Source organism: Squalius cephalus, assembly GCF_949319135.1.
Source record: "Squalius cephalus genome assembly, chromosome: 13".
Taxonomy (NCBI): Eukaryota; Metazoa; Chordata; class Actinopteri; order Cypriniformes; family Leuciscidae; genus Squalius; species Squalius cephalus.
Genome location: NC_137134.1, coordinates 13,630,814 through 13,648,063, shown reverse-complemented (window position 1 = coordinate 13,648,063; position 17,250 = coordinate 13,630,814). Strand labels below are relative to the sequence as shown.

Here is a 17,250-nt window from a genome sequence, read left to right as displayed (position 1 = left end):
AACTCACCCCCAGAGGATCTCTTTTCTCGGTATGGAGTTGGATTCGATCACACAGACAGCACGCCTCACAGAGCAAACGCGCTCAGTCGGTGCTGAACTGCTTGAGCTTGAACACCTTCAAAGGTAGGACCCTGTGCAAAGTCAGGGAGGACGAGGAGCAGGTCCTTCTGGTGGCCCCCTATTGGCCCACCCAGACCTGGTTCCCAGAAATCATGCTCCTCGTGACAGTCCCTCCCATTCCTCTGAGGAAGGATCTTCTGACTCCGAGACAGGGCACCCTATGGCACCAGCGTCCGGACCTCTGGAAACTCAATCTCTGGTTCTAGGTGACTCCCATAGGTACTTAACACCATCACTTCTGCACAGACGCCGTCCACGAGACGTGTGCCTTGAAGTGGAACCTGTTCATCAAGTAGTTTTCTTTTCGCCGAGAGGACCCCCGAAGATGTTCAATAGGGTCCATGCTTTCCTTTTTGCAGCAAGGGTTGGAGTGAAGGCTGTCTCTATCCACCCTCAAATTACATGCTGCTGCCATTTTAGCTTATCACGACCACATAGATGGCAAATCAGTTGCCATCTATGTGCCATCTATGGAAAGCACGAACTGGTCGTCAGGTTCCTTAGGGGGGCGAGAAGGTTAAACCCTCCTTGTCCCCCCCTCCATAACCTCTTGGGACCTTTCCCTGGTGCTTCAAGCTCTTCAGGATGCTCCCTTTGAGCCTTTGAAGTCAGTAGACTTAAAGCTTCTCTCTTTGAAGATTTTGCTGCTGATTGCACTGGCCTCTATCAAGAGGGTAAAATTACTTACGTATACTTCATAAAATGAACATGAAGACATGCACTTTTATGATGAAGAGATGCACTTTTATGATGGATAGATGCACTTTTATAATGGATAGATGCACTTTTATGATGGATAGATGCACTTTTATGATGGATAGATGCACTTTTATAATGGATAGATGCATTTTATGATGGAGAGATGCACTTTTATGATGGAGAGATGCTCTTTTATAATGGATAGAGACACTTTTAAGATGGATAGATGCACATTTATGATGGACAGATGCTCTTTTATAATGGATAGATGCACTTTTATGATGGACAGATGCTCTTTTATAATGGATAGATGCACTTTTATGATGGACAGATGCTCTTTTATAATGGATAGATGCACTTTTATGATGGACAGATGCTCTTTTATAATGGATAGATGCACTTTTATAATGGATAGATGCACTTTTATAATGGATAGATGCACTTTTATGATGGACAGATGCTCTTTTATAATGGATAGATGCACTTTTATAATGGATAGATGCATTTTATGATGGAGAGATGCACTTTTATGATGGACAGATGCTCTTTTATAATGGATAGATGCACTTTTAAGATGGATAGATGCACTTTTATGATGGACAGATGCTCTTTTATAATGGATAGATGCACTTTTATAATGGATAGATGCACTTATGATGGAGAGATGCACTTTTATGATGGAGAGATGCACTTTTATAATGGATAGATGGACTTTTATAATGGATAGATGCACTTTTATGATGGATAGATGCACTTTTATGATGGATAGATGCACTTTTATAATGGATAGATGCACTTTTACAATGGATAGATGCACTTTTACAATGGATAGATGCACTTTTATAATGGATAGATGCACTTTTATAATGGATAGATGCACTTTTATGATGGATAGATGCACTTTTATAATGGATAGATGGACTTTTATAATGGATAGATGCACTTTTATGATGGATAGATGCACTTTTATAATGGATAGATGGACTTTTATAATGAATAGATGCACTTTTATGATGGATAGATGCACTTGATCCAATGATAGAAACATTTTGTTAAACCACTTACAATTGTTATGTTTACAACACCATTGACTACACTATTGAAACAATTACTTTTTATTACAACTGTACATGAATAAATAGGCCATTTGGCCCTGGACTAATAGTTTATTCTATTTGTCCATTCTATTGGCTCTATTCTATTTTGAAGACTTGTGCTGGCTGCACAAGTCTAATTTAAGGCTCTCACAAATAAATATTATGGGTATATTATACATTTTTCTGAGTCATCAGAGTGCCTTGAGTATTGAAGTTGTTGAGTTTTGTGTCCGTGGTGTTCTTTCATGCAACAGGGATAAAAGAAAGCATACAGTTTAGGCGGAAATTGTGAAAAAATGTGTGTTATTTCTGGTTTAAAGAAGACATGTGACCTCTGTGTTTGTCAGACAGATTCAGTACTAGGCTTAAATGAAAGCCTAAAAGGTCCCCTTTCCAACGATACCAAGCACCATATTATAGAATATTGATAATATCCCTAGCATGAGCCTAAACCAGATATACACCAGATTTCAAAAACGGAATTTATTTTAGGGGGTTAGTAACTTCATGAGCTCAAAAAAGTGATTTCGCTACCACCGCTGCACTGCTATCATGATTTTTCTTATACTAGGGGTGTATACCTTGCCAAAAAACAATGATAGCATTTGCCCCCCCATTGATACCGATGGACCCCCCTGGCTCATGGACTATATGTTTCAATAAGTAATAAATAATGTTTCAATAAATAAGCTAAACCCACCGGCCCTTCTCAATATTTCGATTTAAAGGGGGGGTGAAACACTCATTTTCAGTCAATCTCATGTTAATCTTGAGTACCTATAGAGTAGTATTGCATCCTTCAAAACTCCAAAAAGTCTTTAGTTTTATTATATTTATAAAAAATCAAGATAGGCTGTACCGAGTCTTTCTGGATAAAAACGAGCGGCTGGAGGCGTGCCGTGCCGTGCCGTCAAATTACGCCCCAGCTGACGTTACACAGGCCCATACTCGAAAAAAAAAACTTTCCGAAACTTGTGACAAACCGGAAGGAGCATTTTTGGCACAGAAATACTCCTTCAATCATACAATTTAATTTTTGAAACATTGTCCATGTTTAGCATGGGAATCCAACTCTTTAACAGTGTAAAAAACTCAGTATGCATGAAATAGCATTTCACCCCCCCTTTAATAATCCGGCCCTTGAATGATGCTAATTGAATAGCCCTGACCTAGGGGCATAACATTGCTCACTTTTCATGTAATTCATTTCATATAATATAGCTCATAAGTCAAGTCTCAACTCTTGTTTAAGACATTGTTCATATGTAAAAAATATGCTTAATCCAATATAGAATGGTAATGCTTGAAATTTCTGTTTTCTCCGATTTGAGGTACAGTGGAGAACTTTGGTTATACCAGCTATAATCCTCTAGATAGAAAGGTCATCTTGGACTTAAATTGAAGCTTATAAACTTGGAAAGTTTTTCATATACATTTGAGGCAGTGAAATATATAATAAAATGCTTGAAAATGATCACTTTTGATGACATTTTGTCAGGCGGACAGCCATTTTTTAATCTTTTGGGGTATGTTGAGGGTAATATTTGACAGAAAAAAGGCAGCAATGCCCAGAATCTTTTTCTGCTAGTTTCCCCTGTGTGTCAGGATACACCATGCAAAATTTTAGGGTTATATGGCCATTTATGTAGCTGCAGTATCTTTATATTCACAATTACATCATTCCGCCACAAGCTTTTCCCCAAAAAGGGTGTTTTTTGGCCCCTGAGACCAAACGGGGCCGAGTTGGAGGTGGTCATTATCAACTTGTGATGGCCCAAGGTATAAGATAATAGGAAATAATAGTGAAAAAAAGGTAGCAAAAAACATCCTGAGGAGTGGACCTGGCTCCCGGCCTATATGGCGTTCCACCGAAACAGGATGTAAACAAAGGTATGAGCGCTGGCTGAATTAACTTCGTTTTTATTAATATCTCTAACATCTACTGCAGTCAGATCCACCCGTGTTCACTCGGAAGGAATCACTCACATTTTCTGTGCACTTGTAATGACACTTAAAGGATGTTAAGAGGCTAAAAAGCAGGCTTACTACTTGCCCTATTGAAGTCAACAGGGTGCAAATTTTAAAAATGGAATAACTCGGTGTAGGCAACACCGATTTTTGTCGTTGTTCTCTGTATTGACAGCACTCCAAATGTACAAAAAAATGAGCTCAATGTTAAAATTGACCGGAGTTCTCCTTTAACGCGAGTTTTAAAACACTACTAACTAACTCAACCAGGCCATACCCATTTATTTTGCATATGACTTAAATAATAAATATTGTTATGTGTTTGTTCCCAGAAAAAAAACCCCTCAAGACTACAATGGAGGCGTTTCAGGGAGATATAGAGAATAACTCCTTTGGAGTGATTATTTGCTTTGTAACTTTGCAGAACGGCAACATTACACACTAAAGAAAGCTGAGAATGTAAAAAAAGCATAAAATGTCCTCATTAGGCAAAATATTAATTCACAGGCCAGTGTCAAAAACATGTTCAATTAGTCCATAAAGTGTGGGTAAAGTTGTTTTATTATTGAATTTTTGCATATTTATTACCCATACATGATGTAAATATGGAATATAGTTTGTTTTAAATATTGGGGCACAACTAGTTTTCTTAAAAAGGAACTGAATGCATTAACATGTTGATAATAAACACGTTGACATTGAAAATAAAAGCATGTTGATATTTTCTATTGTCTTTCAGTTTACCATTTAAAAAAAGGTTGAGGTCGGTAGGAGACTCTCACCAAGGCTGCATTAATTCTTAACAAAAATACAGTAAAAAACAGTTATATATTAGAATATTAGTAATAAATATTATTATAATTTAAAATACATATTTTCTGCTTTGTATTCCTGTGATCAAAGCTGAATTTTCAGTATCATTACTCCAGTCTTCAGTGTCACATGATCAGCTAATATGCGGATTTGCTGCCTTAAAGGAGAACTCCGGTCAATTTTAACATTGAGCTCATTTTTTTGTACATTTGGAGTGCTGTCAATACAGAGAACAACGACAAAAATCGGTGTTGCCTACACCGCGTTATCCTCTTTTTAAAATTTGCACCCTGTTGACTTCAATGGGGCAAGTTTTAAACCTGCTTTTAGCCTCTTAACATCCTTGATGTGTCATTACAAGTGCACAGGTCATGTGAGTGATTCCTTCAGAGTGAACACGGTGAATCTGACTGCAGTAGATGTGAAAGATATAAATAAAAATGATGTTAATTCAGCCACAATCGATTACTGTGGACTTCGACCGAAAACAGGAAGAAAATACAGGTATGTGCGCTGGCTGAATTAAAGGGACACTATGCAAGTCTGAGTGTTTTTTCTCTACGAGCTCCCCCTAGTGTCTGGTAGTATAATGCTTTCAAACACTCTGTCGTAAAAACGAACTGTTGTCCCTCCCCCCCTCGCCACGAGCAACCCAGCTGATCAGCTGTCAACCTAGCTGAGCAGAGGAACCGGCTATTTCAAAACCAGTTATGTCTACCGAGGCAAGTAAAGCAATACTTTCTTTCCAACTGATGGCGATTTTTTTATTTATTGTGTTGTCATGCATACTAGTATTTTTACCGGGAACGAACGATATGAACGAGGCGAACTACTGCTTTCGTGTTTGTTTGTTTGTTTGTTTGTTTTTGGGAGAATGGGCATGAGCATAAAAAAAATATATATATCGGAGGCTAATATTTGTCTAAAGTTATATTAGCAAGGTCTATAAGTTCATCTGGTAGAATGATGGTTTACCTTTGCTTGTCTAAGAAAACATCAGAATGTTTTTTCTAGCTCGATCATGAAATGTGCAACATGTTTATTGCTTATTATCAGACGCGTTGACTTAGTGACATAAAATAAGAGTGTAAGTTACACAAATAAAACCGACAGAGGAACGGCCAAACAACTACAGAAATCAAACGTGTTTGCTAATGACAATGCCTAACATCAAAGTTATAGTATCTAGCGTACTAGTAAGCCCCTAACAGACAGCGATCATAATAAAAACCTTTACAGACAATAGCAAACATCCTGAGGTCGCAATTACTTGAAATGTAAATATTAAACACAGTTTATTCCAAAGATACTTACAAGTGCAACAGCAGGATCAGCATCCGTTTTGCAGGCTTCTGTTTCTCTCAGTTCTCACCATTCTGAAAAAGCCGGTCCGATATATTTACTCGAGTCTGACTTCTTGCTCGGTCAGTCTCCCGTTTCCTCTTTCGTTGGTCCTCCGACAAAGATTTCCTAGCTTTCTGCTTCTTTTTTACAGGCTCAGCCTCAGCCATAACTCAATCTATCGTTGCCCTTTGCTTATAGCTAGCCCGCCGGTGCTTGAATAGGGGCGTGTACGTGTGCAGTGCCGTCAAGCAATTCGTTACATCGCGAGACCTGATATCACGCGATACTTCCTGACACCGACCCGCGTCCCAAAGTTGCAAGTGAGTTTTTTCCGCTCTCGGGCACCAGGGGGGTGCGAAACCACCACCATTCAACCCGAAATAAGTAATATAACCATTCCACTGACTCCGAAGCTGTTCAGTTAAGGTTAAAAAGTTACCTAGAGCACCTTTAACATCATTTTTATTCATATCTTTCACATCTACTGCAGTCAGATTCACCGTGTTCACTCTGAAGGAATCACTCACATGACCTGTGCACTTGTAATGACACATCAAGGATGTTAAGAGGCTAAAAGCAGGTTTAAAACTTGCCCCATTGAAGTCAACAGGGTGCAAAAAAGAGGATAACACGGTGTAGGCAACACCGATTTTTGTCGTTGTTCTCTGTATTGACAGCACTCCAAATTTACAAAAAAATGAGCTCAATGTTAAAACTGACCGGAGTTCTCCTTTAAGAAACATTTCTTATTGTTTTCGATGTTGAAAACAATTGTGCTTCTTAACATTTTTGTGGAAACCGTGATCTTTTTATTTATTTGAAACATTTATTTGAAATAGAAACCTGCTGTAACATTATAAATGTCTTTACTGTCAGTTTTTTAATCAATGCAATGCATCCTTGCTGAACAATAGTATTAATTTCTTTAAATAAAGAAACAAAAAAAATCTGTCCAACCCCAAACTTTCAAACAGAAGTGAATAAATACTTTTCTGTGGCAGAATCAATGTGGAATCGTAAACATGGTACATCATTTATTGATCTTTAAATGTCCCCATCAGTGTTATCCTAACATACTCCCATTTGTGTGTAACTCTTCATTTAAAGAAGCTTTGAAACCATGCCGAAGAATCATGTACATCTGTCTTTTGAAGTCTAGATTTCTTCAGTATGGTTGTGGAGTTTCGAATTTGTCTTAGTTTTTACAACGATTCACCAAACTCTTTCAACATATGTCCATTAAGAATTGTTTGTCCAAGCTGGACACATCTTCAGTTAGCATTGTTTTTCGTGACAGGTGAACAAATCCATTGTGGCTCCCTGGTATGAGAGGCTTGTAAGTTTGGAATGCAGCATTTTGGATTTTTGCTCAATTCTGAACTCGAAACGCCTTTGAGAGAAGCTTTGGGCTCTTGATCACAGGGTCGGGATGTTTGAGGTTGATTAGAGCAATACGACTCAGGTGTTTGTCAATATCAGTTAGTGTATTCACCTTCAGTTTGACATGCAGATGAAATGAGAAACATTCTGTGCTTTTGTAATTTCAAGAAAAGCAGATTTTGTTTATTTCCGTTATATGTCCAAGGAAAATGAGAATAACACAATTCAGACGACAGCAAGTCACCGTGGTTAAATTTACAAACGAGACGAGACGATGCACACTATTGGGTTCATGAGAGTGAGACGAGATGATATTTTTAAGAAATCTTCAATGACAAAATATGACTGGAAAAATAGTCTTTTATTCGACTGAAAGTCCCAAAAAGCAAAACAATACAGGTGCATTTTAATTAAAATGTAACTAATCTAGGGCTGTCAATGATTATTTTGGAAATTAATTGAGGAATTGGATAATATTTTAATGATAGACCTAAGTTAATAGCCTTTAAAATGACTTGAAATACATATATAATATTGACGAGGCAATAATAATTGGTTTAAATAATGTATCAAAAGCAAGTAATTTCAAGTTCATTGAAGTTTTTAAAAACTTGAGCCATATTTCTGGCCAAATTTTTGTCTATTTACACGAACAATGTTGTAGCTAACAAGTAAAGGTCTTTTTTTTTCTTTCTTCACGCTTCAGTCAGGGAACCAAAAGAGCCCAAAGGCAAACGCAGGAGGTGAAAGATCAACGACCAAAGTAGAAGTGCCTTCCATCATGGAACTGGACTTCACCAGACTTCATTACGACACAGTCGAGGCACAGGCTAACGGGACCGTTGTGGTGAGAAAGTCTTGTGCTGATAATATCATGCATAATTATAATAAATTAGAAAAGTGACCATTTTACATCAGCCGGAAGATCTTAAAGGGGTCATGACGTGATCTTTTTACATATAAGAGGTATTTATTTACTGATAAGCCTTAGAAGAGCCGCCTCTTAAAGGGATAGTTCACCCAAAAATGAAAATTAGCCCATGATTTACTCACCCTCAAGTCATCCTCGGTGTATATGACTTTCTTCTTTCAGATGAATACAATCTGAACGGCAGTGAATTGCTGTTTTTGTTTTGAAGTCCATAAAAGTGCATCTATCATAAAGAAACTCCACACTGCTCCGGGGGGTTAATAAAGGAGTGATGAGATGCGTTTGTGTACGAAAAATATCCATATTTAAAACCTTATAAAGTAAAATAACTAGCTTCTGGCCAAACGAACATACGGATTCCATTTAAGTGTAAAGCTCAATTTATGCGAGTAATGCGACTTCCGACGTCACAAGTTTCGTAAGTTGCGCTTTAGGCGTAAGTATGGCCGTTTGGCCGGAAGCTAGAATTTTACTTTGTAACATGTTAAATATGAATATTTTTTTTTACACAAACTCATCGCTTCGCTTCAGAAGCCTTTATTAACCCCCCGGAGCAGTGTGGAGCACTTTTATGATGGATGGATGCACTTTTATGGACTTCAAAACAGAAACAGCCATTCACTGCCATTATAAAGCTTGGAAGAGCCAGGACATTTTTTAATATAACTCAGATTGTATTCGTCTGAAAGAAGAATGTCATATACACCTAGGATGGCTTGAGTGTGTGTAAATCATGGGCTAATTTTCATTTTTGGGTGAACTATCCCTTTAAAAATGGATCATTTCAGAGAGAAAGGGTCTGGAAATACTAGTTTCTCCACATATTTTTTTTTTTTTTTTTTTTTGTGAAAACTTTATTAACATTATAAGTGAACCTCAAGCAACATTAAAATAAAAAAGCACATGTCATGACCCCTTCATTTCTCTTATCTGGTGGATCTTTCAGTTTTCTCTGGATCATTTTCCAACACATGCTTCCAGCACTTTCGTTCAGCACATTGGCCAATCACGCAGTTTTGATTTTTGTTGTTGTTTGTTTAATGAAGGACATCTGTTATTCCAGTATTTTAATTGGCCGGTCCTGCTACAAACCACAGAACAACAGCTAGTCTGCGTCGCTCTGCAGATGTGATTAAGAGACCAACAGAACCGTTGTTTGCCAGAAAATTCCAACTGTTGAACCCCAAACACTGCAGAGCGGCAGAAAGCAGTTTTGATTAGATCAACAACGATTGTTGTTGACCGTGGAGAACAGCACCGCTTATCACTGTTTGTCCAGTAATGCTTCAACAGCACGTGACACAGTGTTATTTTCAGGGCTTTTTCTTCTCTCTTTACAAGCCATTAAGCGATAGTTAAAGTCTCATGAAGGGGGCTGGTTTTTAGGATGTGTTTATGATGTGCTTAACAGGTCACTATCTCTTTCCCAAAACCTAGAGAGCTGCCTCTATTTACCATAAAAAGTAAACAAATTTGTCATATATAAACAGTGTGAAACAAGGTTGTAAATAAACAAGATAAATATGTAAATAATATAATTGTATTTCATAACAAGATAAATATGTATAATAATATAAAAATTGCATTATTGTGAATAATAATAATATAAAAAATTGATCTCAGGAAAAAAAACAAAAACATCCAAGATGGTACATAACAATAATGATAATAATAAAATTAGTATATAAAAAAATATGATCTCAGTAAAAACAACCAAGATGGTGGATAATAATACTAATGATAATAATAAAATAGTATTATAAAAATATGATCTCAGTAAAAAAAATAAAAATAAATATAATCTCAGTAAAAACAGCCAAAATGGTGGATAATGATAATAATCATAATAATAAAAATAGTATATAAAAAATATGATCTCGGTAAAAATCATCCAAGATAATAATGATTATAATAAAAATATTATATAAAAAAATATGATCTCAGTCAAAAACATCCAAGATGTTGGATAGTAAGAAAAAAATAATAATTATGAGCTGAGCAAATAAAGATGGTTGACAAAGTAAGAAAAAAATTGTTATAATGTATTACTACAGATACACACAGTAGTTTAAAATAATATTTACATGATTTTTAATAAAACTATTTGAAAAATATGATTCATGATTCACTGATCACAAGTAATTTTTGCAAATTCAAAATGATAATTATTAATTGGCGCATGTTTTTTTTTTCATGTAAATTATATAATTTCAATTTTGTGCACTAACAAATAAAAAAAAAAAATTCATTTTTGCCTTACAAAAACAAATTAAGATTTAAAAGTCATATTTTAATATTGAAACATGAATGTAGGACTTTTCATTCATTCATATCTTATCAAGAAAGTAAATGCCTTGTTACACACATCTATATTTAACACAAATTTAGTCTATTCTATATATTTATCCTGCTTCATGTCGAATATTAATGCGTATAGTTTGGCATCAGCATCTGTTTGGAAAAGCAAACTGCCAGTCTAGGAGCGAGGAAGCTCGCTTTTGGAACGGATAGAAAGTGTCAAGCGTTTGTTGTCTTTATCAGAACGAATCCCAGCGTGAACGTCCTCTTCTCTGGTTTGGTTTCATTAACCACTTTTAATGTGACTTTCTTCCTTTCTGCTTTTCCATCTGTGGCACAATAACAGCAGAATAACTCTTTATATCTTCAATCTGTTAAATGGACAGACTTGTTGTCCCGTTCATGTTTGGCTTTTCTTTTAATGCAATGTTTTCCCTCTTTCTTTTATAGATCACAGATGAAGGAATCTCTGTACCACTGAAAGGTATTTACAAGTAATAATATGTTGTTGATGTTATTTTAGGAAACAAATTATAGGGATTGAGAAATGAGGAGAAAGAACAAGCTAGAAAGAAGATACCTGACCATCAACATCTAAGTTAATGAATACTTTTGAAATAATTAATACATCTAAATACTAAATAGTAATTAACAATAATACTAATACAATGTAAGGCTAATTATAAAAGTATGTAATAATGAATTATATTTATTATTACTTATTATTAATATAAGTATTATTAATTTTATATATTTACACCGAATTGTATAAAATAAAAATATTATTTTAAAAATAACTTTAAAATGAATATTAAATAATACGTGTACAATTGAATTTTTCAATTTCAATTAAATGTAATTGTTAAATGTTAAATTAAATTATTTAATGGAATAATGTATTTAATAATTTGTATGATAATTATTTGATAACCTATTTTCATCTTATATAATTTTGAAAAATATTTTTAAAATGAATATCAAATAGTAAATGTTAAAAAATTCAAATGATAGTTTAATTATAAATATAAAATGATGTAATTATTTATTTGCTAATATGCTTACACCTATGTAATATGTTTAATTTTTTATGTTTAATAATTTATTTAATACTTATTTGATAATATATTTACATTTAGTTATACAATTTAAAATATATATATTTTAAAATGAATATTAAATAATAAATGTAAAAAATACAATTATAGCTTAAAATTATAAATGTAAACATAGTGATTTAATCATTTAATAGTTTATTTAATAATTATTTATAATTATCTAATTATATAAAATATATATTTTTAACTTTTTTTAAAAGTTTTTTCGTAACTTTATAACTTTAACTGTAAGTGTGTGTGTGTGTGTGTGTGTGTGTGTGTGTGCGTGTGTGTGACCATTACTGTAAAGGACTAATTTATTCAGTCTGGTGCTCAAGCTGGGAAGAGCGTTGAAAACTAGACTCGTCTAAGCAGGTGTTTCACATTATATTGTACAACACGTGCATGTTAGCAAAGAGAAGAGTGAGTTAGTGTAATAATGATTTACAATTTAAACATCCAGTGAGCATTTCTGATGATTTATATATAGTTTATATGCAAAGACTGCCCCATGTGGCCCAGAAGTGTAATTACACCCGATTCGCTCATTGGATCAGCGTCCAGCAGACTGCAGAGTTCTTTGACCCTTCACCCTCTTTTGTCCCGGGTGACAGCTCTCCTCAACTGTCTGTGACCCTCTCTCCCTCTCTCCCTCCTATCCCGTTAAGACGGCTCAGATTAAGGCTCTATTTATGTGTGTGAGACAGAGGAAGAGCAGAGAACGTATTTGCGTGACTTTAGTCATCCCAGTATTACTGAATGTGTTCAATAGAGCACTTGTGTGTGTGTATAAGATGCTTATAAGATGCTTATGAGGGTTTCAGACAAGTGGCTCTCTATTCTTAGCTTTCTATGGTCTTTGTACATAAGCTACCCACTCCAGAGACAATACAACACATCATTTGTGCCAAGTTATGCAGCCTTCGGGATAGGTTTGTGGCTTTCTGAGGGAAAGAGGATATTTAACAAGAGAAAATATATGGTGGCACTTTAGATCGCAACAAATTGTTTTTCCGTACTAGAATGTACCATTTCTAGTTTGTTAAATCAGTGGCTAAGTAGCTATTTGGCTGTTGGTTAGCATTATGCTTTAATAATTAACACGTGCAGACTAACTCTGCGTTAGAAAATGCCTACTATATAGTAAGCAAAAAATCAGTACGAACAAAGAGTAGTATTTCCAACTTTTAAGAGTTTAGACCTACTATTTCTAACGAAATTCCAAAAGGAGGGAGAGAAGTTATGAATGTGTAGGTCATGTTACAATGACAACATGATGAATTTAGTACGTCCAGATTTCATTCATACTACACACATTTATACTATACAGAACATACTTTTTTAACATTGCGAAGTTCATTGGTCATTGAGTGACGTCCACGGAATAGGATAGTCTCTTTGGAGGACGAGCTAGTTATACATTTTGATGAAATATTAAAATATTTTTTTTAGTAAATAGGCCAATTTTGATTTTATGTCGACTTTAACAAAATAAACCGGAAATTCAACAGGAAAATACACCACAAATGTTGACTTAAAGTAAAATTTTTGTCCTTCCATCTAATACTATCTAGCACTGACTAGTAATGGTGTTGATCACTGATTCATTCCATCCTTTTTGAGTCCGTTCACCGAAAAGATTTGTTTAGTGTTTTTCTGCAGGTTACATCGGCTGTTGCAACAAGTGTCTTTTTGCATGTTTTAAGCAAATCATTGAATCATTTACTCGACAGTTTTGTTTTTACTTTTTAGCGAAGCTTCGTCACACTATATTTAAAATACAGGGCTTAAAGTATTCCGGCACCGTGCCGGATCTCCGGCGTGCGGCCGTGAGGAAGAAAAAAAACAAAAACAATTTGGAACTTGCATGCGGTTTAATATTTTCGAGTCAATTGATTTCACCTACCAATCATATGAAAGGAACGCAGCTCTTACTAACCTTACAAGCCTTACAAGCCTATCAGAAGCAGAGCAGGGCGGGGCCTGGCAACACAGTGTGATTGAGATTTATACGTTGTCGGTGAAAGGAGCGCTAGTTCATGAAGCTTGGGGATGATGTCCTACCCACGGGCGTAATTTCCTATGGGGACACTTTCCAAAATCCCGTTGTCCCCCCAACCCCCACTCAAATTTGTTTGTTATGATGTTTAACCGCACGCCGTCATTGCCACGGAGGAGCAGGACCGAGCCTGTGTAAAATAGCTCACTGAATGTTCTAATGAGCAAGCAGCGGTTGCGGCACAGACAGTGATGAAACGCCAGAAACAACAACAGGTGACTTTAATGTCATCATGGATGAAAAGAAAGAAAGGAGATGTGAGTTGGTTGATTCAGTAAATTAGCTCAGGTCAGGATAATCATATTTTCTGTCTACACCTGTTGATAACTGAGCTAACGTTAACATACACTGATGCTTGGTAACTTCAGACTTATTTAATTTTAATATTTAATTAAATAGTCTGTGTAGCTTACAAAAAAAAAAAAACATTCTGTGTAGGCCTACCATGAAAACGAGTCCAATTTAAACCGCAGCATTTTCTGTCAGCAATGTATGACAACGTAAACGCATGCGATTAATTTTTGTCCAGCTTTAACGTGTTTAAATATTTATCGCAGCGTCCGTTCTTTCTGTCATCCTTTGGGTTATATGATCATGCTCTCCTTCACGCAAATGTTTTAAACTATCAATGCGCGAGAAGATAAAAGAGAGCGCGCTGTCAGTGAACGTCCTCCTGAAACACACACACACACACACACAGAAAGACACGCGCCAGTATCGCAGTCGACAGCGCGCCATCGAGTTCTCTTTGGCGCTTGAACGAACCATAACACACACATACATTTATGCCAAAATGTCAGTTTTGTCGAGTATCTTCACAAGAACAGTCAAATGAGTTAAATACAATCTTAAATGGAAGTAAAGAGTAGAGAATGAAATGCGTGAGATCCTGTCAGCAGCGGCGGGTATTAAAGTGACAGCAATTCTCTCTGTTAGTAAAGTTAACCAAAGAACAATGGGAACAGAGAAAATTACTAACTGCTCAACGCTTAAGGATTAATCTATTTTTCATTTATAATTTATGCAGTGCTGACTGTTTTATAAACGTATTCAATTTCTATATAATTCACATCGGTTAGACAGGTAAGGTACAGGTAAATGACATTTATTATGGGTTTAAGTGAGGATTGTTTTAAGTTCACTTAAATTAAAAGTTGTTATATTTTTTTAAGCCTAATAAATGTTTCAAAGTTTGGAAAAATAAATTTTCATTGAGACATAAGTAGCTATATCAGTGATACTGGTCTTCATTCATAAAAATATGGCATTAACATGCTTGAAAATAAATGGTGCCAATGAAGCCCCCCACCCCCCACACACACACAAAAAAATTTCAGGCTCAGGATTTTTTTTCACTTTAACCCCTGAAAATATCTGTAACCAAAGAGAAATAATCCTGCTTGTTTCTTGTATTTGTAGGTGTGGATGGAGAGGGTGAGGTAGCCGTTAGCGTGTCATGCTCTCAGCTATGCTTGTACGGCGTGTGGGATGGCGGACTGTCCCGTGATGGCGGTTTGTTATCGAGCACGGAAGAGCCCGCCCCTTCTCTCCTCTTCCTCGTGGTGTCGGATGCTCAATCCAGGCTTCTTCAGAAAGAGCTGTCTGTGCTGCACACAGTACACACTTCAGGTGAGGGCCTGTACTGGAGATTTCTTGGAATGGATCCACATGAGCTGCAGTTAAGCCCAAAGAATACTTCGACCGTCCGCGTTCCACGATGGTCCGCGCGACGTAATTTTTGTCATTAACTGCCCGCGAATGGCAATTTTTGTTTACGTGGATGATACGCATACATAAGTGCTTGCACAAGGTGAATGTTAAGACAGAAGCGTCCACTAGGTGGCAATATGCAGTAGTCGTAGAAGAGTGCAGAACGAACGATACAAAACAACACGCTGTTCTAAAAACAAAACAAAGCAGCATAGCATTCATCGTTTTTGTTTTGGTTCTTGTTCTAAACTTTGCTTGCGACTGCGTATCCGTTACTTTTCTTCTATCATTCGGAGCGAATGTCTTGTAAAAGATATGACTCAGTGCTGCCCTCTCACATCTTGTAGAGTATAGAAAATCAGTTGTACGCGGCATGTGTCGAACTTAAGGCTTGTCTTGATGGATATCAAAGTCACATTTACTATCTTGTGTAATCAAGAATCAAAATAAAGTAAACATCTCACTAATGACTATAAATAAATACCATAAATATGGTACATAAAGAACATGGTACATATGTAGTTGTAGCTATTGCACTGTTGTAGTTGTGCTAAAATGAAAATTTTAAAGCAGATCTGTTTTTTTCATAGTTTTTTAAATATTTTATAATAATTTTTATTAGTTGTATTATTAATATATGTTTTTATATTAATGCGCCAAGTTGCGATGTTACTCAGAAACTTTAAACTAGGGCTAGTTAATGATAAATGAGGGCTGATTAATCGAAATAAAAATGAAATCGCTATATGGCTTAGTGCGATTTATCAAATCACTATGACTGTGATTTAATTCAGTAGTTATGTGCGCTGCGTGTTTCAGAGTGAAGTGTGGCACTGTGTTCTTTTACACACAAACCGCTCATGATTCGATGTTTTCAGCGTCTCAAAGCGGCTCAGTTCACAGTAAATGTAAAAGTTCACTTATAACTTGCATTTGGTAACGCAACATGCACCAAATATCTTCCCAAACTTGTAATGCGAAGCACTTATAAACCGGCTTTTGTCAACAAAATAGAAACTTTAAGGGCTCCCTGCGGTTTTCTGCCAAAATGAAAGCTTGACCTTTTGAAAATGAAGAAATGAAGACACCCAGTAATATTAGTATTGTAATCTTATTTAATTTGTCCCTTAAATTCTTGATTTTTATTTTTTCAATATTTTTTTTAATCTAATAATAATAATAATATTTATTTTTATTAAAAAATGTATTTACGTTTTTTTTTTTAATCAGAAATAGTACAATCCTACTATAAACATCTTTACTTACGAGCTGTTATACTCTTTATTGTGATTTATTTTCAATAACATGTTCAATATTTATACAATAAACAGCATACCAATACATTTATTAATGATAATAATAATATCACTGTTCAATGTTATTATTATTATTAATGATAATAATAACATTGAACAGTGGTCTAAAATCCTGCTAGTCATAACTGTATATTAAACATCTAACCCTATTTTCTAATTGGCTTTGATTATCACCCTGCTTAGTATACACATTATACACACACCCTTGATCTCTGTAATGAGAGCGCAGCCAGTTTTAATGGCACCATGCGGTTATCGAAGCTTGTGTGACGAGCCGTCAACCAGTATTAAAGCATTAACATACAGGCATTACCTGCAGTGCGTGTGTGTGTGTGATCGGCGGCCATTAAAAGATTAATTCATTCAGTCTGGTGCTCATGTGTTTTCTAGTTCTATTATGTGGCGTGTATGTGTGTTAGCA

The 17,250-nt window shown here is 35.7% G+C and overlaps 1 protein-coding gene across 4 annotated transcripts in view; it reads left to right on the top strand.

Annotated features, from left to right (window-relative positions):
• Nucleotides 1–17,250, top strand: part of senp7b (SUMO specific peptidase 7b) — a 41,035-nt gene that overhangs the window by 13,221 nt on the left and 10,564 nt on the right. For all 4 annotated transcript variants that reach the window (XM_079889962.1, XM_079889961.1, XM_079889960.1 and 1 more), the window contains exons 9-11: nucleotides 8,128–8,268; nucleotides 11,101–11,134; nucleotides 15,223–15,432. In XM_079889962.1, coding sequence (XP_079746088.1) covers nucleotides 8,128–8,268; nucleotides 11,101–11,134; nucleotides 15,223–15,432 — 385 coding nt within the window. The remainder of the gene's footprint in view (nucleotides 1–8,127; nucleotides 8,269–11,100; nucleotides 11,135–15,222; nucleotides 15,433–17,250) is intronic.